The sequence below is a fragment of the Sorex araneus genome, chromosome 2 (genome assembly GCF_027595985.1).
Source record: "Sorex araneus isolate mSorAra2 chromosome 2, mSorAra2.pri, whole genome shotgun sequence".
Taxonomy (NCBI): Eukaryota; Metazoa; Chordata; class Mammalia; order Eulipotyphla; family Soricidae; genus Sorex; species Sorex araneus.
In genome coordinates, this window is record NC_073303.1 from 291,350,715 (window position 1) to 291,378,495 (window position 27,781).

At 40.5% G+C, this 27,781-nt stretch overlaps 1 protein-coding gene across 1 annotated transcript; it reads right to left on the bottom strand.

Annotated features, from left to right (window-relative positions):
* Window positions 1-27,781, bottom strand: KNG1 (kininogen 1). The gene is made up of 11 exons (XM_055127692.1): window positions 27,452-27,781; window positions 22,411-22,524; window positions 21,031-21,115; window positions 19,449-19,621; window positions 16,824-16,931; window positions 9,553-9,637; window positions 8,001-8,173; window positions 5,193-5,300; window positions 5,002-5,088; window positions 2,816-2,884; window positions 1-183 (listed from the first exon to the last, which is right to left on the bottom strand). Exons 1-11 carry the CDS (start codon window positions 27,644-27,646, stop codon window positions 118-120), a joined length of 1,263 nt encoding a protein of 420 aa, XP_054983667.1. The 5' UTR covers window positions 27,647-27,781; the 3' UTR covers window positions 1-117.

Below are 27,781 nucleotides of genomic sequence, written 5' to 3' on the forward strand. Positions count from 1 at the left end.
GAGACTGAATTTTATTGTTTTACTCAGCAGCATAGCAGTAAAAAGGCATTCTTCTCTACTGAAATTCTATGCCAGCTTCTTGTCCGTCTACTCAGTTTCTGACAGGGGTTGTTGGTGCTACTGCGCTACCGTCGCTCCTGACGCCTCCCGTCGGCCCTTATACTCGCAAGACTTTTGTGGCCTCTGTAAGTATAGTAAAACTCTGTTAATCTGATGTTAGTATTCAGTAAAAAGAAAACCAAAACAACCAGTTGACAAGAGGAGAACTTCTTCCTGATATAAAATTGCTCTTTATTTGAAAATACAGATATTTGAAATGAAATGAACACAGAGGCTCAAATTGCATTCTGTAACTTTTTTTTTTAAAGTAGTTGACACACGCATCCACAATTGAGTGTAGTTATTTAAAGCTCTGTCTTGATTCTCTAGCCAAAAGCTCCACAAGGCTATAGAATATGCTCCTGGAACATTATTAGGCATTTAAGAATAACCATATATTTTTTTTCAAAAATGCAGTAGAAATTTAAAAAGTGACTTGAATATAAAGGCTAGAGAGGAATTTCCTCATAAAATTATGGGCAAAATTTCCATCCTATCTTATTGACAGATCCTTGTCAATTATTTTTCAATAAAGGCTTCCTTTGCGAGCCTGCCTTTATGTAACTTCTGCTTCTCTTTATTATTAAGCTCAGAAAGCTGAAAAGGAAGAATTTCTCAATCTAGCCATGGTAACAAGTAAACAGAAAACTCTTAATTAACCTTTGTTGCAAAGAGTACCTGATGATTAAATAGAACTTATTGACTTATAGTGAACACTATCACCCAGAATGAGAATGATCAGCCTAGCTTTGTCAAATGGGAGTAACTACTTGATATAAATCACTAATTTTAGAAGCAATTGCTCCCTTTTCATTGCCTCCTTTAGCCAATCTATTATCTCTTTTTCTTGTCTCTGAACTTTGGAGGTCACTGCTATTTTTTCTTTTTCCCCATTAAGAAGCTTGGTATTCAGTATGTTGACTTCTCTTATTTCCACATGTATACAAGGATACATGTATCAGTATCTTGATTTCTCTCTTTTTTTTTTGCCTTTTGGGTCACACCCAGCGATGCTCAGGGGTCACTCCTGGCTCTGCACTCAGGAATTACTCCTGGCGGTGCTTGGGGTACCATATGGGATGCTGGGAATCGAACCCGGGTTGGCCGCATGCAAGGCAAAGGCCCTACCCACTGTGCTATCACTCCAGCCTCTTGATTTCTCTTATTTCCACATGTATACAAGGATATAAATTCTAGTTTTTCCAGAATGTAAAGAATCTCTGTATGAAAATTAAAGTTGTATGTTTTAAAGTACACATTACTAGAAAGCAAATAGGTCATAAGGCACATTTATGTTCCATTTTGTGATAATTAAGAACATTTTTGAGTTGTGAGGGAGATTGAGAGAGGATTTAAATTCCTGTTCATAGGGCTGGAGTGATAGTACAGTGGGTAGGGCATTTTTCTTGCACGTGGCCAACTCACAAATTCAATCCCCAGCATCCCATATAGTCCCCCAAGCACTGCCAGGAGTAATTCCTGAGTGAAAAGCAAGGAATAAACCCTGAGCATTGCAGTGTGTGATCCCAAAAACAAAAAGCAAAAAAAAAAAAAAATTCTATTCACTTTATGCTTTTCATAGAGAATAATGAATACCTTTTGAGGGTCTGAGGGTCTCACCACTTCTCTCTAGGCTGTTCTGTTCTGTTTTGTTTTGTTTTTGTTTGGGGGATACACCTGGCAGTGGTCCAGGCCTACTCCTAGCTCTATACTAAGGTTCACTCCTGGCAGTACTCAGAAGATACAGTGCCCGAGATTGAACCTATATTGTCACATGCAAGGTAAGTCCCTTGATGCCTATACTTTCTCTCTGATTCTCTCTCGGTTGTTCTCAAGTTTAATGGGTTTTGGTGCATCATATCAAGATAATTGGACAATATGGGGAGAGGATGATGAAGTGTTAAACCAATACTTAGGGCTGAATAAATTAATATAAAGCGTCAGAGAGATCAAAATCCCCAAAGTCTTCCTTTTCTATGGTTGGATTCATTTCACTAACTGTCTTCCAGGGCCGTCCAGGACATTTGGGGGAGGTAATTTCTGGAAAGTCAGATATCAGGTTGAATGAAAGGCTATGTGGTTCTACCCGGATACTAGGGATCCAGTCATCATCATCATCCTCTGTGGGAGTTGGTGCTATATTAGGCAACCCAGTTGCAATGAGATCTGAGTCCTGAAAGTCTGAGGAGCTAACTTTTACATCTGCCTGGGCTGGGGAAGTGATAGGTGTTGGTTCTTCTGTCTTCTTTTGTATCTGTGCAGTAGATGTAGTACTATCTTCAGAAGAGCTTGCAAAGTGCTCTGTTCTCCAACCATTGTGCTTTCCATTGATTTTGCCTTTATTTTTATGCTTTCCATGGCCATGACCACGCTCATGTTTATGTCCATGGGCTAGGCCATGACCTCTTGGATGTCCATGACCCAGGTCATGGCTCCTTGGGTATTCAAAGTCAAGTTCCCGTTGATGTCCCTGACCAAGGTCATATTGCTCTTGATGTCTATGGCTAAGACCATGATGCTTTTGATACCCATGGCCAAAGACACGTTCCCTTATGTGCCCATGGCCTTGGTCATGCTCATGTTTATGACCATGGCCAAGGCCATGTTTTTTGTGTTTTTTATGGCCCCCGCCAAGTCCATTAGTGGGTCTTTGTTCTTTTCCTGAATTTCGTTCTTCATCTTGCACAGGTGCAATAGAAGTAGGGGGTGGACTTACAGTTGGTCTTTCTATCGGACCCACCGATCGGAAAGGTGAAAAGCCTGGAGGTCTTCTCAGCAGTGTAGCCTAAATAAGAAATATTAAGACAAATGTATTACTATGCAAACCATACCAAACCAAATGAAGAAAGAAGAAACTGAGACTTTGCAATACTATATCAGCTTACAATTAAGTAATATCTTTTCAAACTTGAAATACTATATTAATATTCTTTAAAGTACAAAAGTATCTTTTATTGTTTTTTTATTTTTAATTAAAATTTTTTTATAATGTAGGAGCACTGCTATTTATTGCATCTTTTATTCTTGATTTTATCATTTTTAGGTATCTTTATTTCTTAATAATACTCTACTATAAGTTGGGGAATTTTCATGTAGTAATTTATATAATCTCAGGGCAACCTCAAAGTACATTATTGATTATGTAAGTTATGGTCTATGTAAATACATGGTATATATTAATTGACATACTTTATCTTACAGTTACTGCTTCTTTTTTTTTCTCTTTTTGGGTCAGACCCTGTGGTGCACAGGGGTTACTCCTGGCTCACGCACTCAGGAATTACTCCCAGCAGTGCCTCAGGGGGCCATATGGGATATTGGAAATCAAACCCAGGTCGGCCGTGTGGAAGGCAAATGCCCTACCCACTGTGCTATCACTCCAGCCCCCCAGTTACTGCTTTTGTTCCACCCAAAAGTCCCTAAGTAGCTTCATGAATTAAATATAGAAAGAAAATATATCCACAATTACTTTGTTGGATTGAAACACATTAGGACATGTTTGAAATACAGCCTTTGTATTAGTGTTTGAGATAGACTATAATGATGCCAAAAACCTAAATCAGAAGAAATGGAGAAGAAACCATTTATAATGAAGACATGGATCAGTGGATGGGATGATTGAGAAAATGTTAATGGTGAAAAAGTATTTTTTTAAATTCTTTCAGCCTTATCCTACTCATTATTAGCATCGTGGTAATTAACGGTAAATTCTGATTTGGCCTAGATTTTAATCCAAATATAGCTTTTTAAAAATATCAGTATAATAGTACTAACAACAGCATTTGTCTCAAAGAGTTGTCGGGAGGAAAGTGTTCGTGAAGTCCTCCATACAGTGCCTGGGATTGACGGTGTATCTGACAATGTTACTATTGTTTACTCTAGGAACCGAACATTTTTCTATCTCTTCAATATCTCATCTTTGACAATAGAGAATGTATTAGTTACTTCCCAGGGTTCTATTAAATATTAATACAGATGATGAAAACCAATACTTTTTTTTTTCTTTTGCTTTTTGGGTCACACCCGGCAATGCACAGGGGTTACTTCTGGCTCTGCACTCAGGAGCTACTCCTGGTGGTGCTCGGGGGACCATATGGGATGCTGGGAATCGAATCCGGGTCGGCCATGTGCAAGGTAAACGCTCTACGTGCTGTGCTATCACTCCAGTTCCAGAAAACCAATACTTTTAAAACTTGAATATAGGTGTGAATTCCTTGGAATTATGGTTAAATGGAAATTTTGATTCAGGAGATGTGGAGTGAGGTCTGATATCTGCATTTTTCCTATTTACCTTAGATTTAAATTTATGTTATTGAAGTTCCTGCCTCCCCTAAGGAACACCTTGAACGTGCAGAGCTAGTGTTATCTCCTCTCACCAGGACAACCTCACTAACAGATGGGCTGTCTAACAAGGGCTCACTGACAATGTGTGAGAAGTGATTGAGGAAGTTGCTACTCTTTTTTCTATCTAATTAACAGAATTAATTAGATAATTCTATTATCTAATAATAGATAATATTAGATAAAAAACAGATTAACACCAATGTGAGCTTTCTCCTTGTTATTTAAAGGCTATTACCCAACGTATTTCAATAACAATTCTTTTTCTTTTCCTTGCTTGCTTGCTTGCTTCCTTATTTTTTGCCACACCCACACATGATTGTGTTCAGGGCTTACTCCTGGCTCTGCTCAGGGATCACTCCTTGCAGTGCTTGAGGGACCCTATGCAGTTTTGGGGGAACCAGGATTGGCCATATGCAAGGCAAGCACCTTAACCTCTGTACCACCTCTCTGCCCGTTATAATTCATTTTCTTTTTTTCTTTTTAACAATTAATTTTCAATTCCAAGCATGCCTTTCAGAGTAAACCAACTCATCCTAAGATGCCTTATCAGAAACATACCACTTTGTCTGGGCTGCAATTGACAGTAGGGTAGACTTTATTCTCCCAAGGTACTATAACAACTTCAGCATTACAATGTAGAGCAGTCTGTCCATGAAAAAAAAAGCCAAAAGAAAAAATAGTGTTATTAATAAGATACGAAAGTATAAAACATCAAATACATTTATTAGAATTAGTGCATTTCTACTCACCTCAGGTTGATTTAACTCACAATTTTTGATCAACTCTATATTGCTTCCCTTAGAACATGTGGTTTCTTTGGCTATGAAAGTCATAATATACTTCATTCCAGCAACTACCTGAAAAATTAACCAATGCAAAGTAGGTGCTTAACATTTATATATAAGAAGTATATATGTATACAACAAATATATATATACATATATAAAACAAATCATGGGTTTTACCCAAAGAATTTTTAAGGAAGAATAGTGAAGTCCTAATTTTGTTGGCCAAATGAGAGTTTATATCCAAAACATATAAATATCTGAAAATGAAACTTTCAGTTTAAGTACATGGGTGTAAATCAGGCCATATTTCTAATTTTAATGTTTTTCTGAATTTTGTTGTCTAACTGTGACAAAGTTTACTAGATCTTTAGCTGCTCAAGTGAAGCTGAATCAAATAAAAGGAGAAAGAAAAAGTTACTTTTTAAAATTTGCCCTGTTAAATCATGATTCAGAGAAGTCTTAAGATAATGCTCCTATGGAAATTATGTGAATTAAATTTACTTCTCTTAATTTTTTTTGTGCCACACCCAGTATTGCTCAGGGTTTAATCCTGGCTCTGGCTCTGTGCTCAGGGGCCATTCCTGGTTGTGCTCAGGCAATCATATGCAGTGCTTGGGATCAAACTTAGTGCCTTAACCCTTGTACTATCTCTTCATACTCACTTTCAATAAAAATGTGTGTGTATGTGTGTGTGTGTGTGTGTGTGTGTGTGTGTGTGTGTGTGTGTGTGTGTATGTATTTGACTTTGGGGCCATACCTGGTGGTGCTCAGGGCTTACTCTTGGCTCTGCACTCAGGGATCACTCCTGGCAGTACTTGGGGGACCATATGGGGTGCTGGGAGTCAAACCCAGGTTGGCAAGGCAAACACCCTCCCCACTGTACTATCGCTCCAGCCCCTTAAGTCATTAATTTATAGAGAAAACTAACAACCAAGAAGACTAGGGAGTCATGCTTGAGAGAGAGTAGTTTTCTCTCTGGCTGCAGGCCTCCGATATACAACATAAGGCAGAGGATGACCTATTTCTGAGTTATTGAATGACTATTTCTGTGTTATTGAGTTTTGAGTACGCTACAAGTATCTTAGATGGGTCACATGCAAGTGAAGTTGGAGAAGAGCTCACAGTGTTCAGGATGTGAAGCAGTGCCTCAATAGTTTAGAAATGGAGCTTTCATTTGTTCAATAGTAGTTTACTTCATTACCAAGTGAATCTAGGAAATTACAAACATGAAAATATAGAACCCATTATGCCATCACCTAAAAACCAACACTACGAATAATCTGAGGTACTGTCTCTTTTATAGTGTTGTTTTCTGTCTTCTTTAAAAAACAATCAAGAGCATAAAGCATATTCAATTATATCTTATTGTCTACTACATTGCTTTTATTTGGTTGCTTTGGGGCTACACCCAGCAATATTCAGGTTCTAAACTCAAGAATTACTCCTGGGGGGCTGGAGCGATAGCACAGCGGGTAGGGCGTTTGCCTTGCACGCGGCCAACCCGGGTTCTAATCCCAGCATCCCATATGGTCCCCTGATCACCGCCAGGGGTAATTCCTGAGTGAAGAGCCAAGAGTAACCCCTGTGCATTGCCGGGTGTGACCGAAAAACCAAAAAAAAAAAAAAAAAGAATTACTCCTGGGCTTGGGAAACCATATGGGGTGTTGGCAACTGAACTTGGGTCTGTGTACAAGGCAAATCTTTACCTGCTGGACACTCACTCCAGCTTTCCAAAGTATAATTTTTTTAAAGGTGAGATTTAAAAAGTGAGATTACAAAAATCATACTGACTCTTTTTAAAACTTATTTTTGTTTTGTTAGCATATATTTAGAGAAGCTAGCTTTGAGATTCTTTAATGGGAATCCACCCATGAATGTTTTGGTTGTTAGTGTTAAGCTGGAAGTTGCTGGGCTCTTTTAACCTAACTGCTCATGTTACAGATGAACCAAAAAGACAGAATGACAGTTTGGGATTACGCAGGATAAGTGGCTGGTATTGTGGTAGACCTGGTCTCCTGACTCCCAGCCTGAGCACCCTCCTCATAGGTCAAGGAAGGAGAGAGGAATCTTTAGAAGGTACAGTTGAGGAGGGGAAGGCACCCCAGAAGTGGGAATGAAGAGAAATGACCTTGAGGTGTGTACTACGCATCTGGGCAATGACAAACTGACCAAAGAGGCAGAGCGGGGGGCCCTAAGTAACAGCAAGAGACAGCATCATCTACAATGGCACAAACAGAGTCTTATTTTTTGTGGGCCTGAATTTTATTAATTATGTAATAGTTGCTAGTATTTACATAGCACTTTGGAGTATACACGTTCTTAGTTGAAAAGCTCATTTTATTTAATTCTCACCTATCTTTTTTTTTTTTTGGTGGGGGCACACCACACACACAAAAAAATGCACAGGGATTACTCCTGACTTTAAACTCAGAATTACTCCTCTGGTGGTGCTTGGGGGGACCAGATGGGATGCCGGGGATCAAACAAGGGTTGACCGCATGCAAGGCAAATGCCCTACTCATTGTACTACTGCTCCACTTTCTCACCCTATCCTTCATAGATAGAAAACGATTCAAAATGAGTAGTTCAAGATCCTATACCAAATGCGCAATGAGGCTGGGATATAAATTTGAAGTCTACTAAATCCCAATTACCAGCTATACCATTTTTTCCAATTTAGAGCCAAGACCAATAGCAAAATCAGTAAGCAATTTGCACATAGACTATAATAAAACCATTATTTTTTGTTTCGTAGAATAATTTACAGACCTGGACTTTTGCTGTTTGCACTTCAGCAATCTTGAAAAGGAATTCCCCATTATTCTCTGCATTAAGCATCCTGAGAGAATGATTCAGAGCCTCCTCCAGCTCGGGACTGTCCACAGGTATCTCTTTGGGGCAGCCAGCGCACATCCTCTTAGGTGGTGGTACAGGATCCTCTTCTGAAAGAGTCAGGGTTTTAGTCCAGGTATGCACCAAAATAGCAACCTATCCTAGAATTTCTTGCACACTCACTTGCTCCAGCCCCCTTATTTCTACAGGATGTTAGGGCAGCCCAAGAGTAAGTGTGGGCAGGTTGACTGACTTTGCCTTCTGCCTTTTCTTTTTTTTCTCTCTTCAGAACCCTGTGTGGAACATTCAATCAGGAATTATTAATACTTCAGTAAATATACTATATTTCCCGAAGTTTTTGTACTTTTGATAGAAACTGTTCAAAGCCATGCTTAAATTAAAGGAATGACTCTCTAAAATGAGAATCTTAAGTCCTATGAGCTGGCAACCTCAGTAACGCTCCTCTTTTTTGGAACATGGGCTATTATTTCTCACCTGTGAGAAAAGATAGCTCTTGCTATAAAAAAAATGTGGACTTAGGAGCTGGAATGACATACAGTGGGCAGGGCACTTGCCTTGCGTGTTGTCAACTTGGATTCTATCTTCAGCATCCCATATGGCCCCCTGAGCCTCACTGGGAATGATCCCTGAGCACTGAGCCTGGAGTAAGTCCACTGTAAGTTCACATTCACTGCTGGATGTGAACCTCAAATCCAAAACCAACCAACCAAACAAACAAACAAAAAACCCAAACCGACTTGACCATAAATTTACACCTATTTTCTTCTTTAATTATAGCATGCAGAAAAAGTTGTATGTTATTTTTAGAAAAAGTTAAAATAATTTTATTCAGGATCAGGGATGTGGTTCAGCTGTACAGCACTTGTCTCGAGTGTATGGGGCCCTAGGTTTGATTTCCAGTACCACAATTTGAGAAAGGAGAAGATTTTATTTGGAATGCTTAAAAATGAGGTAAAAGAGAAATAGAGTAAGGGTCAAAGTCATCAGAACTGAAGATTTTCTCTAAAGAACTGAGCTTTGTCTGGTGGGTTGGAATAATGTACCCATGAACAATACTGCAAATCCTGGTACCTCAAGAATATTTTTTAAGTGATACAATTTAGGAGTGGGATGCAGCTCAGTGGTAGAATACATTACTTGCACGTGTGAAACCCTGAAATCAATACCCAACAGCCCCACCCCCACCACTTCTCCAAAAGAAAAGAGACAAGTCTTACCAGTTGGACACCACCTGACATAGAGGATCATCTAAGGAAGTTCAATTAACACAGAACCAGGGGTCCAGTTTTGCTGCATTGTCCCTCTATCACTATATTCTCTTCTTACCAGCACAGCTGGTCAGAGTGGGGCACAGTGTCCACAATAAGGTCATATAAGATTTGTGATGTATCATGGGAACTGAAGCACAATTTCCAAGAAGAAATGAGCCCAGTGTTTGCACTATTGGAGAACTAATACAATCTCATACCTGGGAAAAGGTGGCATTTCTGTGAGATGTGGTCAACTTTTAGATCGACATTCACGGATGCATTATCTTTACACTCACCAGAAGCCTGCATTAAAAAAAAAGCACACCGGTGCAAACATTTGAAACTTTTTAAAAGAAACTTTACAATTAGTAAAATTAAAACCATAATGTCAGCTCTATAAACCATTGCATAGAAAACAAAACAAAGTATAGTCTAGCAACAAAGAAGTCCTAGAAATACTTGTTCCCTAGAAACACATCTGCATACACACAAAAACATAAAACGAGATAGCAATAAACCTAAAATACAAAACAAAACCATACAAATAAAAAGACGTAAATGTTCCACGAACTGCTTCGAGTATGGAATGTAATGGCAAACTACCTAATTCATTTTATAAAGCTCTATCAAACCTGAAAAAAAATACAATTCACATGCAAACCTTTCCTTAAAGACATAGACGTAGGTAGAGGGCAATAGTCCAGTGGGCAGGGCTTTTGCTTTGCACTTGCCCAACACATGTTTGATCTCTGGCACCATATATTGTCCCCTGAGCCCACCAGGAATGATCTCTGGGTGCAGAGCCAGAAGTCAGTCCTCATCACCCCTGGGCCCAAAAAGCAAGCAAATAATTATAGACATAGAAATCTTTTAAAAAAAATTTTGTTTTCATTTTTGGGTCACACTTGGCAGTGCTCAGGGGTTAGGAATCACTCCTGGTGAGCTTGGGGGACAATATGGTCCTGGTGATTGCACCTGGGTCAGCCATGTGCAAGGCAAGAGCCTTGCCTGCTGTAGTATCTCTCTGGTCCCAAATTTAAGAATTCTTAAACTAGAATCCAAGTGCATATTAAATAAACAAAAAAAACCCCCAAAAAACAAAAACCTGTTACAGGGCCAGAACAATACTATGCTGTAGGACAGTTGCCTTGCACGTTGCCAACCTGGGTTCAAATTCTTTTTTTTTTTTTTGCTTTTTTGGGTCACACCCGGGGATGCACAGGGGTTACTCCTGGCTCATGCACTCAGAAATTACTTCTGGCAATGCTCCAGGGACCATATGGGATTCTGCGAATCGAACCTGGGTCAGCGGTGTGCAAGGCAAACACCCTACCCACTGTGCTATTGCTCCAGGCCATGAGTTCGAATTCTTGCACCTCATATGGTCCCATTAGCCCTACCAGGAATGGTATAGAGTCAGGAGTAAGCCTAAGCACCACTGCTCAAAACCAAAACAAAACTAAATACTCCATAAGGTTTAGTTTAGTAATCTAGATATTTCTTTTAAGAAAGATGTCAAAACAATTTAAATAGAAGATAGAAAAATATCATAATTGCATGCATATTTTAAAGCACTTGCTAAATTTAAAATCCATTCCTAATTTAAAAACAAACCAAAGCAAACTCTTTAAAGGATGAATGTCAGAATATTTAAGATAGCAAAGTGTCGGGGCCGGAGCGATATCACAGCGGGTAGGGCGTTTGCCTTGCATGCGGCCGACCCGGGTTCGATCCCTGGCATCCCATATGGTCCCCCAAGCACCGCCAGGAGTAATTCCTGAGTGCAAAGCCAGGAGTAACCCCTGAGCATCGCTGGGTGTGACCCAAAAAGCAAAAAAAAAAAAAAAAAAAAAGAAAAAAAAGATAGCAAAGTGTCTACCTCGAACCCAACAAATATACTGCAGCACTGTAACACTGTCATCCCACTGTTCATCGATTTGCTCGAGCGGGCACCAGTAACATCTCCATGGTGAGACTTGTTGTTACTGTTTTTGGCATATCAAATTCGCCATGGGTATCTTGTCAGGCTCTGCTGTGCAGGCGAGATACTCTCAGTAGCTTGCCAGGCTCTCCAAGAGGGACAGAGGAATCAAACCTGGGTTGGCTGCGTGCAAGGCAAACACTCTATCCGCTGTGCTATTATAGTCACAAAATTCTAGAGGTACTTGTAGTAAAATCAGAAATAAAGTACGTGTAATCATTTCAAAAACCACTCTGGAAATTTGTTCAAACTCACTGAAACAAGGAAAAGCAACAAAAGTATTAGAAAATGGCATAAAGATATTACTTGCTTAAGGTAATGTTAATACCTAAAATAATCATCAAAATTAATAACAGTTTCTTAATAAGAATTCAATAAAGTAATTATATTATTAAAACTAATACATTTGGGTATACTAATAATTTATTACAAAAAGATTAAAATAAAATAAGATAATTTATTTCTTAATGACTCAAAATAAAACTGAACAAAATGTAGAAATAAGTATAGTGAGCAAGGTCCTGAATACATATAAATAAAATAAAACAACTTTATAAGTGTAATGTAAAATAAAATCTGATTAAATTGAATGTTAAATTCCTTTTTTTTTTCTTTTTGGGTCACACCTGGCGATGCTCAGGGGTTACTCCTAGCTCTGCACTCAGGAATTACTCTTGGCGGTGCTCGGAGGACCATATGGGGTGCTGGGAATCGAACCCAGGTCGACCGCATGCAAGGCAAATGCCCTACCCGCTGTGGTATCACTCCAGCCCCAGCATGCTAAATTCTTAGCTAAGATTTAAAATAAAATATTTTTGCCAATTCTCCTCAAATTAATTATTATGATACATGATAATGTAGATTTTTTTTTTTGCTTTTTGGGTCACACCCAGCGATGCACAGGGGTTACTCCTGGCTCTGCACTCAGGAATTACTCCTGGCGGTGCTCAGGGGACCATATGGGATGCTGGGATTCGAACTTGGGTTGGCTGCGTGCAAGGCAAATGCCCTACCAGCTGTGCTATCACTCCAGCCCTTGATAATGTACAATTTTTTTCTTGCTAATTTATTTTAAGCTTGTGTTTAACTGGACCAATACCTAGAAAAACAGACCATATATTTACTTGAAAAAAAAAACTTTTTTCTTTTTTTTTAGCAAAGGAATCCTGCCAAGCAGTGCTCAGGGGTCCCCTTGTGGGGGGCGCTCCAGGTGACTCTTGGCCAACCAACCCTGCTTTAGTGCCAGAGCTGCTCAGGTCTGTGGAGTCAGGTCCCATCACGGTCACAGCTAGTGGTGCCTCAGGGGTCTGCAGGATTAGACCCAGAGATGCTTTGGGGCCATGAGATGCCAGGGACTGAATCAGGGTCAGGAGTGAACCCTGTACTATCTACCTGGCCCCATTACCTTTGTTTTCAAAAATGTTTGGTGAATTATTAATTATAAGAACAACACTAAAAAGGAAACAACTCACCATGTAAGAAAAGGAAAATGATACAAAAAAAACCAAAAAACAACCCCATCAAAAATCCAACAATAGCAACAACAAATGATGGTGGGACCAGAGAGGTACTGTAACAGGTAGGGCACTTGCACACAACCAACCCAGGTTCAAACTCTGTCATATATATGGTCCCCCAAGCACTGCCAGGAGTGGTCTCTGACTACAGAACCGAGAGTAAGCCCTGAGCACTGCAGGTGTGACCCCAACACCCAAACAAACAAAACCCCTATGGTATCTTCACTAGATTATTAGTTATTTACAAAGAATTAATGATATAGGAAAATTCTTAGGTGAAAAAAAAGTTCCATGTAATTAATAACTGTTAAAAACCAAAAAAAATCACTGAAAACTATTCATATTCCTACATTCATTCCCCCAGTTCTACCCCTCCCTTGCCAAAAAAAAAAAGAAAGGAAAAGAAAGAAACTAGAAGGAAATACACTAATTATACTAATGATGTATTTTGGGTATGTGCTTAAGTGTTTTTTTTTTAATGTTTTACTTCTTTTTTTACACAGAACCACATATATACATGTATATATATATGCATATATATATATATAACAAAAATGCCATTTGTGGGGGGTCATTTTCTGGTCACACTTGGTGATGCTCAGGATGAACTCCTGACTGTGCTCAAGAATCACTGCTCAGGGGGCCACATGTGGTACCAGGGATAGAACCAGAGTCTGCTTCGTGCAAGACAAGAACCTTAAACTCTATACTGTTTCTCCAGCCTGAATGTCATATTTTTAAAGGATACAGGGGTCACTACACTCATGATATCTTCATTTCATATGGGGAGAAGGATGCTGGAAGCTGCCAAGAGCTACCAGCAACACATTTGATTCACTGGAAAAGGTTTTAGAGACCTGGTCTCTAAGGTCTGACTCTGTGATCCACTCCAGATCAGTTGAATCAAAAAGGCTATGGGCAGGGAGCAGGCGGTTCAAAGGGGGCAGATAATAGGCATCCTTTACAACTAGTCAGGTGATGCTAGTATGTAGTTGGGAGGGAGAGAGGCTTATAAACCTTGCGTATCAGTGCATCTCAACCATGATGCAGAAATTGCCTGAGAATCTTGTTACAGAGAAGATTCTGATTCAGTAGGCATGGGGGGAAGTCCCGGGTTCTGCTTGGCTAACAAGCTCCCTCAGGATACTCAAACGGCTGGCCCTTGGAGAACACCTGAAGAACAAAGCCTTAAGTCTTCCTAGTTGTAGGTAGATTATTCTGTGCCCTTTAACTGTTTTGTGGCAGAGAGTCTCTTGCCCACATGCCTGGCTGTCTTCCCCCCAGCCCCTCGGAGGGGATGGGCTCCAGCTTCCCTCCCCACCCTGAGCAGAGCTCCTGGTGGCTGAAGACCTCTGGAACCTAGCCACAGCCATGCTTAAGGCCCCTCTCCACATGTTCAGACAAGCCTCACGCATGAAGGTACCGGCAGAGGAACCCAGATGTGTGTAATCCCATCAATAGCCACATCCTGAGACTTAAAAGCAAACTCTGAGAAGCGGCTGCGCAATATCTTATAACCTACTTCTCTCTCTGGGAGAACCTGGCAAGCTACTGAGAGTTTCTTGCCCACATGAGAGAGTCTCGAAAGCTTCCCATGGTGTATCCATATGCCAAAGCCAGTAACAAGCTAGGTCTCATTCCCCTGACCCTGAAAGAGCCTCCAATGTGGCATCATTGGGAAGGTCAAGTAGAGAGAGGCTTCTAAAATCTCAGGGATAGGACGAATGGAGAGGTTACTGAGACCGCTCGAGAAACTCGACGATCAACGGGAAGATGATGATGATGATGATGATGATGATGATGATGATGATGATGAACTGTTCTGTGTACTATTGCTCTGACCCCTCTATTATTTTCTTTGTAATGTATGTTCATTTTACGTTCCTCACTTGTGCACTCCCACCAGTACTCTAGGCTCAGGACTCAGGGGTCACTCCCTGTAATGGACAGGGGTTCAGGATGTGCTGAGGATTAAACCCAGGCCTCCTACATACAAAGTATACACACTGCCGTTTGGACTATCTCCCCAACTTGAACCATTATCTTTTATCTTCTTTATATTATTATTTGGCTTTTAGGCATACTCAGCTGTGCTCAGGGCTTCCTCCTGGCTCTGCACTCAGGGATTCCTTCCTGGTGAGGCTCAGGGTAACACGTGGAATGCCAGGGACTCAACCCGGGTCCACTGTGCGCAAGGCAAGCACTCTGCCTGCTGCTCTGTCTCTCTGGTTGCAACCCGAACCATTTTAACGCATGTAATTCAGTGGCATGAAAAACATTCAAAGTTTTACCCAACTATTGATATCTACTTCCTAGTGTTCATTACAATCCCCACAGAAAGATTCTTTTTGCTTGTTTGTTTTGGGGTCATACCGGTAATACTCAGGGGTTACTTCTGGTTCTGCACTCAGGCGTTGCTCCTGACAGGGTTTGCTTGAGAGACCATATGGGATGTCAGGGATTGAACCTAGGGCGGGTGCCTTCAAGGCAAGCACCCTACCCACTATACTCTTGCTCTGACTCCAGAAACATTATTTCCTGTGCAAAAAATTCCCATTCTTCTTCCTCTTAGCTCTTAGTAAGCTCTGACTTACTTTTTTTTAACTATGAATTTGTGTATTTTAGGTATATCATCTAAGTGAAATTGTGCAACTTTTTTTTCTTTCATGCCTTGCTTATTTCACTTAGCATAGTATTTTGTTTTTGTTTTTGAACCACACCCAGTGGTGCTAAGGGGATCACTCCTGGTGGGCTCAGGGGACCATATGGGATACTGAAGATTGAATCTGGTCAGCTGCATGCGAGACAAATGCCCTACCTGCTGTATTATCACTCCAGCCCAGACAGCACTTTTTTCATAAAATGATGTTGATTAAAAATATGCACATATTAAAAAATATGCACATATTAAAGATTTCTAAATATATAAAGAATCAGAAAAGAAAACCAGAGTGCCAATTGAAGGTTAACTATACTTTATATACTGGCATATTTGCTTCTGTTTATTTATTTATTTATTTTTGGTAACACCTGGTGATGCTCAGGGATCAAACCCAGATTGGTTGAGTGCAAGGTACACACCCTGCCTGCTGTACTATGGCTCCAGCCCCCAATACTGGCATACTTGTTTTTATCACTTTTAATATTTATGTTTGGGCTGGAGCAATAGTGCAGTGGGTAGGGCGTTTGTCTTGTACGAGGCCGACCCAGGTTTGATTCCTCTTTCCCTTTCGGAGAGCTCGGCAAGCTACCGAGAGTATCCCGCCCGAACATCAGAGCCTGGCAAGCTACCCATGGTGTATTCAATATGCCAAAAATAGTAACAAGTCTCACATTGGAGATGTTACTGGTGCCCACTTGAGCAAACTGATGAGCAACGGGATGACAGTGACAATGATATTTATGTTCATTTTGGAATGAATCAGTTTGAATAGTTTTATACCCTCCTTTTTTGTGTGTTTTTTACTTAACTTTGTCTATTATGATATCACTAATAAAACATTTTTGATGGCTGTATCATAGGTATGAATATACTGTAATTTACTTCACCATTCTCTAATATTGTAAGTATTTATTTTCAATGCTTTTCTGTTAATGACATCAAAATCAGTGATTTGAGATTTGGATTTCTCTCTTTTCTCATGTAATATACTTTTGAAGTAGAATAGCTAGATTAAAGTTTTTGCATTAATTCCCTGCTTAAAACATGATTTTCTGCTAAAAATGCAAAGAGATTATGTCATCACGTCTTAACTATCCTAAAGTGCACTGATTGCTACCCCCTCAAGATACTCTATTTTAACATAATTTTCATTCAAATAACAAGTTATAGGGACTGGAGCTATCATACAGCAGTTAGGGTGCTTGCCTTGCTCAGAGTTTTCCCACAGAGTTTTGGAATTCACACACCTGTACATACTAGACACAACATGCAAAGCACTTAATGTAAATACTAGACACAAAGTGCAAAATTATATTTTTGCCTACTTACACCATTCAAAAGGGGTTGACACTCTGAAGTTAGGAATGGAAAATTCTCCTTGGAACAATTAGTTTGCTCAATTAAGTAAGCTATGTCATAGTTCCATCCATGCACCACCTGAAACAATTTTGATAGAATAGTTAAAGAAAAGTTTAAAAATTATCCAAAGATTTATAAAGACCTTAGGATACTACTTATCATTTTTTAAAATTTATTAATTTTTTTAATTAGTGAATCACCGTGAGGGTACAGTTACAGATTTATACATTTTCATGCTCGTGTTTCCCTCATACAATGTTTGAGAACCCATCCCTTCACCAGTGCCCATTCTCTACCACCAATAAACCCAGCATCCCTCCCACCCCCCAATCCCATCTCCCCCCACCCCATCCTGCCTCTGTGGCAGGGCATTCCCTTTTGTTCTCTCTCTCCAATTGGGTGTTGTGGTTTGCAATAGGGGTGTTGAGTGGCCATTGTGTTCAGTCTCCAGTCTACTTTCAGCACGCATCACCCTTCCCCCTCGTGGCCTCCAACCACATTTTACTTGGTGTTCCCTTCTCTATCTGAGCTGCCTTTTCCCCAGAATGTGTGGCCAGCTTCCAAGCCATGGAGTCAACCATCTGGTACTTATTTCTACTATTCTTGGGTGTTAGACTCCTACTCTGTTATTTTATATTCCACAGATGAGTGCAATCTTTCTATGTCTGTCTCTCTCTTTCTGACTCATTTCACTTAGCATGATACTTTCCATGTTGATCCACTTATATGCAAAGTTCATGACTTCATTTTTTCTAACAGCTGCATATTATTCCATTGTATAGATGTACCAAAGTTTCTTTAACCAGTCATCTGTTCTAGGGCACTGGGATTTTTTCCAGATTCTGGCTATTGAGGATACTACCTATCTTATAAATGATGAAGAAATTGAACCTCGTTATTACTAGGTAAACATCATTACTAAATAAATATTGAGCCTTTAAATTCCCATCAAAACTCACCTACACACTACATATACACACTTATACGTGTGAAATATGTTGTTTTAGCCTTAGGATTTTTTTTTTGGACAGGGGGGTCACACCTGGTGATGCACAGGGGTTACTCCTGGCTCTGCACTCAGGAATTTCTCCTGGCGGTGCTCAGGGGACCATATGGGATGCTGGGAATCGAACCTGGGTCAGCCACTTGCAAGGCAAATGCCCTACCCGCTGTGCTATGGCTCCAGCCCCTAGCCTTAGGATTTTAAGAACACTAGATCATCACCTAACTGCCAAGAGTCAAGGGTGATTCCAAAATATTAAATTATACCTATTTAAAAGTTGGCAAGACTTCATGGTACCCTCTCAATGATAGTATCCAATTATAAAAACAAAACAGAACAGGTAACTACCTGGAAACCTAGTGTTTTCATCACCTCAGGGAGTTCAGTAAGCCCTTCCAAACTTTGAATGAATCCCTCAAGTCCACCCTCTAATTAGGAGGGACTCAATGTTACTCAAACTAACAGTCTTTGCTCTTAACAGACAGTTTAACTGTTTTTCTAGAAGAGACATATTCTCTGCAATTATGTCCCTCTTGAAGGCCAGATTGATAGTACAGCAAGTCGGGCATCATCCTTGCCCAGGGTGGACCTGGGTTCGATCTCCACACCTGCATCCCATATGGTCCCTCAAGAGTAGCAATTTCTGAGTGCAGAGCCAGGAGTAACCTCTGAGCACCACTGGATGTGGCCTCAAGACAAAACAAAACAAAACAAAAAAACAATTATGTCCCTCATTATTCTTGTAGAATACCATTATTAATATTTCATCCGAGGGGCTGGAGTGATAGCACAGCAGGTAGGACGTTTGCCTTGCACGTGGCCAACCCGGGTTCGATTCCCAGCATCCCATATAGTCCCCTGAGCACCGCCAGGAGTAATTCCTGAGTGCAGAGCCAGGAGTAACCCCTGAGCATCGCCAGGTGTGACCCCAAAACCCCAAAAAATAAATTTCATCCAAATACGACACTTTCTTTCTGCCTCCTGGTAGGGAATGTATTACTTAGGGAAATAAAGTAACTCTACCAATATTTCTTTTCATTTTCACACGTATAAGTGTGTATATGTAGTGTGTAGGTGAGTTTTGATGGGAATTTAAAGGCTCAATATTTATTTAGTAATGATGTTTACCTAGTAATAACGAGGTTCAATTTCTTCATCATTTATAAGATAGGTAGTATCCTCAATAGCCAGAATCTGGAAAAAACCCCAGTGCCCTAGAACAGATGACTGGTTAAAGAAACTTTGGTACATCTATACAATGGACTACTATGCAGCTGTTAGAAAAAATGAAGTCATGAACTTTGCATATTTCATGTCATGGTAACTACCCATACATCTAAAATAGATCTCAAAGGCTGATTAACCACTCTGATTAACCACTACCCTTCTCATATTTCAGTACCCTAATTTCTATGAAGAAAAGAGAAAATCTTTGGCTCCCTAATTTCTATGAAGAAAAGAGAAAATCTTTTGGCTCCTCTGCTCTCATAGGAAAACCCAGAAGAGGCCCTCTGTTACATAGTGAGACCCTAAGCATAGCAATCTAACAAATTTTGACAATAAGGGGTGAGAAGAAAATTTAGAGAACAAACCTGTCTCTGGGCACTTTGAACTTTTTTAAGAGCGAAGAGGTGGGTGGAAGAACTGTGGTTGTTAAAATGTTGAATGTTGTGTTTCAGGATCAGCTCCAGGTCAGGGTCCTCTGTGGATATGGGGTGCATGCAGCCAACGCACTGATACTTATGAGTTTTCATAGGGCCCTCCCCTTGACAAAAGGAAAGTATTAACAAATTAGTGAAATAACTTAGAAGACCTTGATAAATTTTGCAGCAAATCGTATGTGTTAGAAAAGAAGGAGCACAAGACTATTTTCTAGGTATAGGAAAAACAGTCGTTCCTTGAGAAACACCTTATAGGCATCCCATTGTGGCTAATCATTTCTAGCTTATTTTAGTTCCTTTAATTCTTTAAACATTTTTTTTAAACAGGAAGGTCATTATGATTTATTTTTAAGTGTTAATTAAAACACCTTGAATCCTGGCTAGGGGATAATGAATTTTGCCACAATTCATTCCAGCAAGCGTGTATTTTTCCCTAGCTGTAACATGCCTGGCGCTGGGTTGAGGTAAGAATGGATGGAACAGCAAAAGCTCAGAATGAGTGGAGGGAAGATTTATTTCCTGAGGAGAGAAAGCTCCAGTTCAGAAAGGTAAAGTCGGCCAATTGGTCAACCTCATGTGATCTGCCTGGTTCTCAATAGCTCAGGACTCTCCTCTAACTGGTCTTACCCCAGTCCTGCCTCTCCTAGAAGCTCTGGAAAATGTGTGCGCAGCCTTCCCTATGGTTTTCTCTGACTCATTCTGCATTCTCTGCAGCCATCTGCTCTTCAGGTGCTCTCACCTCAATTGCTCTCTCAACCAATTGACCAAATTTACCTTTCTGAACTTGAGCTTCACTTCATAATGTTATTTTTAAGGAGTTTGGTTTATTGAAGAACTACTTAATCACCTAATAATCTAATAAATAGCCAACAGGCTAATTTTGACTATGGATCTTAAGCAAGAGACTTAGCTGCTGCGATCTCAGTTTTCCGGTCCATAAGATGGGGGTATTGACACTTGCCTGACAGTGGTTATGAGGATTCAACAATGTGATTGGAACTGTACCTGACACATACATGCTCAATGTTAACTGTTATTACTTTTATATCATCATTAATACATTTTATAATTGCTCCTATCATTTAGGTTCTGCTCTATAAAAAAATTGAGAAGTAAACATTACCCTTATCCTCTTTTATAGATATGGAAAAGGAAAGTCAAGAAAGTGAAGAATTTTTAACAATTTCTGGACAGGTCTGAACTCAATTCTGCCCTTTTTTTCTTTCTAGGGGCTAAAGGCAGGTCTCTTGTCCCTTAGTCTTTTCACAGAACCCCACAGCTAATCCAATGCGGCTGTCCAGGGAAAGAACCAGGCAGAGACTGACAGGAACCCGGCTCCTAAGCTTGAACTATGCTACACCCCCCACTTAACCTTCTCCCAAAGTGCTGCAACGACATAGCCACCGTAGATGATGTCCCCTTCCAAGAAGGGCCATATTGTTTATACTGTGTTCCCAGCACACAGAAATAGCTAATTCTCCCCCAAGACAGTGTCACTAAATATATCAAGTACCTGGAATAATCTGGCAGTTCTGGGAAGATACTGTGAATTCATCATTGAGTTCCTTTCTCACAGTGGCCGTGCATGTTCCTGAAGCCTAAAAGAGAGCAGGGACAGAAAAAAAAAGCAAGAGAAAAATAAAACAGATGAAAGCATACCAAAGGAGAAATCTTAATATTTCAAATGTTTCGATGTGGTTTCTCCCCCTTTTCAGTATCTGGGATTGAACCCAGGGCTACCTACCTACATACAAGGAATGCATTCTACTATTGAGCTGGCTCTCGGGGTCCGTCTAACAGAGTTTTGAAGAATTTGTGTCTCTATACCTTGATGATCAGTTTTTCAAAAGCCACTGATGTCCATGAGATGTGGGAATGGATGGGTGCAATATAAATAGAGAGCATTTAAAGTTTGAGCCATTTTAGACCCATGGAGAGACTTCTTTTCCATCCAAAAGTACACAACGAGATTGCTAACCTCTCTTCTTGATTCCCCTTTCAAATGTTGTGGTCAAAGTACATACAACATTGAGGAGCTTCATCTAGGGAGAATGAAAAGTGGCTTGCTTCTTTTGGACAGAGATGGGCCATGATTACAATTTGCATTAATTAAGGTAAAACAGCTAACTGTGCCATATCAGGCATATGTCAGGCACTGGGTGCCTTCATCAAGCACCAGGTGCATCATCTCCTTCGGTGATGGAGTTCATTTTCCTCCAACAGCCTGATGAGGTCAGTGGGCACTCTCTTTCACAGTTCAGAGTGGTCAGCGAGTTGGAGGAAGAGCAGATATTTGACCAGAACTGCACATTGCAAGTGCCCATTCTCTCCTCTCCCTAACCCTCAAGTTTGGCCCGAATGTTGATCTGACATCTCTCTGTGGCCTGGTCCATGAGTTCCAATTGGACATTAGGATTATTTTCTCATGACATTTGACTTTTCTACACATTTATGTACATATCCTACTGAAGCAGTCTCTACAACATGAATTATCTCCAGCACTAGTATATAAAAATATTACAGTCTTTTGGTTTGTCTGTTTTAGTGGTGCTCAGGACTTCCTCTTGGCTCTATGCTCAGGAATCACTCCTGGTGAGGCTTGGGGGACCAAGTAGGTTGCTGGAGATTGAATCTGGGTGGGCTGCGTGCAATGTAAACACTTTACCAGATGTAGGGCTCTGCACTAAGGGATCCCTCCTGGTAGGGCTCAGGGCAACACGTGGAGTGCCAGGGACTCAACCCGGGTCTGCTGTGTGCAAGTAAGCACCTTGTCCGCTGTTCTATCTCTCTGACTACAACCGGAACCATTTTAATTGTACAGAATTCTAGCCCCTCTTAGTATTGCAGTCTTAAGGAGAAAGACTGAGGATCCATAAAGAGTCCACATACTTACAGTAGGTGGTGATTCTTTATAGTCACAATCCTGCCAGGTTTTGCCATTTTGAACAGGGCAGTTGCCTTCTTTGATTTCGTAGTTGAAGATTAAAAAAAATGGCCTTTCTTCATTCTGAAAAAAAAAAATAATAAATCAGAGTGCACAAGGCTTAACTTACTGACCCACCTCATTTAAGAGGGATGGTATAGACCTTGATTTGATTCAATTAAAGCAAAATATTGATTAAAATATTGGAAGGTATGAATTATTTACTTGAAAGAGTGCTCAATATAGCTGCAAATATATTGAGCACTCTTCCAAGTAAATATTTATACTTTCCAATAATTTAATCAATATTTTGTGTGTGTGTGTGTGTATGTGTGTGTGTGTGTGTGTGTGTATACAGCATGCGCAGTGAATGAGTATCTTAAGAATAGGACTTTCTTAAATTAGGTTCTCCAAGATGTTAGCATACTTTTTCCCCAACACATTGTCACGTTACCATGTGAAACTACAGCCAATCAACGGCCCATGGTCTTTAGGAGAAACTGTTATTACTCAGAAGAAGGAAGACTGGCAGTGTTATGTAAGGTGAGGGCTTCTCTGTCAAATGTTTTCTCTATTTGAGAAACCTGTCTTAAAGCAGGGCTAAAATTTAGAGGCCGGCTTTGGTCATGTAAAACCATCTTTTTATCACATGAGACCTCTCTCTTCTCTCTTTAATGCCCTAAGCCCTTATTTCATTCCTAAACTCAGTATATGGTGCCTCAGTCTATCCCATTACTCTATAACTTACAGCCACATGAATTCTCTATACATATGTAATTGCATTTGTTTTCTTAAAACTACCTTTATTGAGGTACCGGGCTTATAATACTTTAATAATACTTTTTATGCACTCCCTCTATACCCCTACATATTCATAGTACTAGCTCATTATCATAGAAACCGATTTCAATGCAAATGATTATTTAAAAATATCTGGAGAGTATTGCAGCGAAACCGTTAAAATGTCTCTCAAGAGGTAGGTGTAATCTTTCACTTTTTAAACTTATTCCTGAACTGCCAGACTAGTTTTTTTTTTAATAAAACAAAGTATATTATTTTTTGTTACTAGAAAAAAATAAGAACTTTTAAAAATCTTTTTAATTATTTTATTTACTTATGTTTTGTTTTGGGAACACACCCTGCGACTCTCATGGCTTACTCCTGGCGCGGCACTTAGGGATCACTCCTGGCAAAGTTGGGGGACCATATGGGATACTAGGGTCAAACCCAGGTCAGTCACATGCAAGGTAAATGCCTACCCACTGTATTACCACTCCAGGCCTGAATAGTTTTTATTTTTGAAAAAGCTATAACAATCATCTCGGGAATTTTGGGATTAATTATGAGTATTTTTACCTGTTTTTTGGGGGGTTTTGTTTTTGATTTGTCTTTTGGACCACACCTGGTGGTGCTTAAGGCTTACTCCTGGTTCTGTGCTCAGGGATTACTCCTGGCAGGGATATTTTATTTTATTTTATTTTTTTGGTTTGGTTTTGGGGCCACATCTGGTGATATTTTGGAGCTTACATCTGGCTCAGTGCTCTGGAATCACTTTTGGTGGGGGTCAGGAGGTGACATGGGGTGCTAGGGATTGAATCCAAGTTAGACACAAGCCAGTGTCTTCCCCTCTGTACTATCTCTCCAGTCCAGTAAATAAAATGTTTAAAGTTCAGGGGCCAGAGAGATAGTACAGTGGGGAAAATGCTTGCCTTGCTAGCAGCTGACCTGGGTTAGATGCCCAGCACTCCATGTGGTGCCGAGCCCTGCTAGGAGAGATCCCTGAGCACAGAGCCTTGAGCACAACCAGGTGTGACCTCAAAACAAATAGAAAGCAAAAACTCTCTCAAGTGCAAAGGTACTAAGCTAGATGAAGTTTCAAGTGCAAGATGCTGATGTATGGATGCTCCCCACACAGGAACCCAAGAGATGCTGCTGCTTCCTCCTTCACTTTGCAGCTCAGGGACACCGCGAAGGTCACCTCTTTGGAATGAAAGAAGCAGCACTAGCCTCACATCCCTTGGCTCCCAAAGCAGTGCTCTCAGAGCCTGCTTGATTTTTGCATCTGGGAGATGATGGAGTCAAACAAAGAAGTCTGTGAAGTGCCTCTTGGGTCTCAAGTCTTTTTTTTTTTTTCTTTTTGCGTCACACCCGGTGATGCACAGGGGTTACTCCTGGCTCTGCACTCAGGAATCACCCCTGGCGGTGCTCAGGGGACCATATGGGATGCTGGGATTCGAACCCGGGTCGGTCGCGTGCAAGGCAAACGCCCTACCCGCTGTGCTATCACTCCAGCCCCTCAAGTCTTGATAAAGCAGAAATAGGCATAGGAGAGAGAGGCAGAGAGTTTGTCCATCAGGGAGGTAAAGAGAGATTTTGTGGACATTTTAGAAACAGCATCTCTCCTCACCCCACACCTCCACCTCCTACTGCCCCCAGCAAATTACATTTTGTCATGAGTGTCAGCTAATGAAGATAACCCCAATAAACTGGCTGGGGAGAACCAGAAAACAGAACTCCTCACATGACTGCACTAAGTCATGAAACAAAGTAGCTCAATATTTTTCAAGAAAAATGTCTTCCTAAGAATGGGCATGGGTTAAGGGATGGATACTCAAACACTCTATGACCGAAACATAATCATGCAAGTTTGTAAGTCTGTAACTGTATCTCATTAAAATAAAAAATTCATTAAAATAAAAAAATATTTGTATATATAAGTACACAGATATTACAAGACAATAGCAAACAAATGTTGGGTCAGACTACACTTGTAATCATTTATGCATTAGGATCATATTCTGTCATCATGTTATCAATAAAATGTTACTTGACTTAATAAAAATAAAGTCTTCCTGGGCTGTTTTTAATCCTTATAATTCAAATGACTTTTATTTTTCTCCGTTGGGGGAAAAATTTTCTCAACCACTACAGAGACACAGTGATTGTGAAATGCACTTAAATAAACTGTAAAAAGATTTGAATTTTGAAGAATCTTGAAGGGATTTGTTCCCAACTTAAGTGCATTAGTGATTCTCAAAGTGTTAAAAAACCACCTAAACACTGCTGTTACCAAATGGTAACCTTTAGCCAAATGGCCTTGATGGGGGACATTTGGTCTCATGCAGTGTTGGTTTCATCTCTGACTCCTCTTAGACATTCCTTCCCTCCCCTATCCAACTTTCACAATCATGAAATCCCATTAATCTCGATTTCTCTAGCGGGCTCAGTAACCTCTCCATTTGTCCTTTCCCTGAGCTCTTAGAAGTCTCTCTCGACTAGGCCCTCCCAATGATGTCGCACTGGAGACTCTTTCAGGGTCAGGGGAATGAGATCCAGCTTGTTACTGAATTTAGCATATGAATACACCATGGGAAGCTTGCAAGGCTGTCCCATGTGGGCAGGTAACTCTCAGAAGCTTGCCAGTTTCTCCCAGAGGGAGAAGTAGGCTACGAGATATCGAGATATCACTTCTGGCAGCTTGCTTTTAAGTCTCTGGATGTTAGATGGGCCTTGAGCATGGCTGTAGCTAGGTTCTGGTGATCTTCGGCTGCCGGGAGCTCTGCTCGGGGCGGGGAGGGAAGCTGGAGCCCATCCCTTCCGAGGGGCCCCTGGGAAGAGAGCCAGGCGTGCGGCAGGAGACTCTCTGCCCAACTTTACTGAGGTATAATTCATGAATAAGATTTGTATTTATTTTAGGTATAAAATGTGATAATTTGGTATATGTATTCTTTTTCTTTTCTTTCTTTCTTTCCTTCTTTCTTTCTTTCTTTCTTTCTTTCTTTCTTTCTTTCTTTCTTTCTTTCTTTCTTTCTTTCTTTCTTTTTTTTTTGGTGTTTTGGGTCACACTCAGCAGTGCTCAGGGGTTACTACTGGCTCTGCACTCAGGGATTGCTCCTGGTGGTGCTTGGGGGACCATATGGAATACTGAGGATTGAACCAGGATCAGCCGCGTGCAAGGCAAACAGCCTACCTGCTGTAAGATAACTCCAGCCCCGGATATGTATACTTCTCTGAAGTATACATATAAACAGGTTCTTTAACACCATCATTACCTCATACCTGTTATTTTTTAAAGACGAGAATACTGTTAAAACTTATGCTTAGCAAAAATCAAGTATATGAGGCATTATATTAGATCGACTCTTGTACTATAAGTGAGTTAGTAGGATTATAATATAATTGTATTAACACCTACTATCAGCAAGTTCATATAGTATTATTAACTATAGTCACCGTGCTATACATTGGACTTCAGAGATTATTCATTTTACAATTGGAAGTTTACACCTTTGACCACCTCTGCATTCCCCCAGCTTCTCACCATTCTGTTTCCTATTCTTGAGAGTTCATACAGACTTTCTTAAACATGCTCACTAAAGGGGCTGGAGTGATAGCACAGCGGGGAAAGGCATTTGCCTTGCAGGAGGCTGACCTGGGTTTGATTCCTCCGCCCCTCTCGGAGAGTCCAACAAGCTACTGAGAATATCTCGCCTGCACGGCAGAGCCTGGCAAGCTACCCTTGGCGTATTCGATATGCCAAAAACAGTAGCAACAAGTCTCACAATGGAGATGCTACTGGTGCCCCCTTGAGCAAATCGATGAGCAACGGGATGACAGTGATACAGTGACAGTGATATAGCTCACTAAAGCATCCATTTCCCCTAAAGGCCTGGAGATTTGCTTAGAGCTTTATTCATTATTTTAAAATCTACCTTTGTTTCATTTCGCCCCGGGACATGGATTTTCTGATCACCCAGGACTCCAACCCTGAGGATTTAAAGACAGGTCATAACCTGTCCTCTATGCTTAGGTCAGAGAGTTTTTTTCTAAGAGCTATAAGCTTTTACCTTTGATTATAATTCTTCTGTAGTGTGAGTGTGCATGCATGCATGTGTGTGCATGTGTGCATATCCATGTATATCTGTGGTGTGAGTCAGTTAGTGTATCTGAGATCTGGATTCAGGTGAAAACACAAATCCCAAACAAAGTCAAGGTTAAACAATATACTCACTGTCTTGTTGACTTGAGTTATGCGGTACAGTACAAACTGGTTGCCACTCTTTTGATGGTCATTATGTGCCTTCAGAGCAGCATCCACAGCCAGAAATGCATCCTGGTCATCGCAGTCAATTTCTCTTATGGTATGTTCGTGGCATAAACTTGACAGCAGCCTGGAACAGAGGAAAAGAATGGTAATTAATTTCATGATTCGACTGCTTCCTTCAAGGCGCAGAGAGTTGTTTCACCAAGAATTGAGAAACAACTTGAATCAAAATTTTTTTTTAACTTTCTCTCGACCCTTCTCCTCTGCCTCCGAAGTCTGGAGTGCTGGCTGGTTTTC

Bases quoted from the DNA above. Each gene is read 5' to 3' on its own strand.
- KNG1 (XM_055127692.1), bottom strand. From the start codon at position 27,646: ATGAAATTAATTACCATTCTTTTCCTCTGTTCCAGGCTGCTGTCAAGT. The intron at 5,089-5,192 runs GTGAGTAGAAAT...TTTCATGGACAG, and splicing joins GTGAGTTAAATCAACCTGAG to ACTGCTCTACATTGTAATGC. The intron at 184-2,815 runs GTAAGTCCACCC...CTATACTTACAG, and splicing joins GTCCGATAGAAAGACCAACT to AGGCCACAAAAGTCTTGCGA.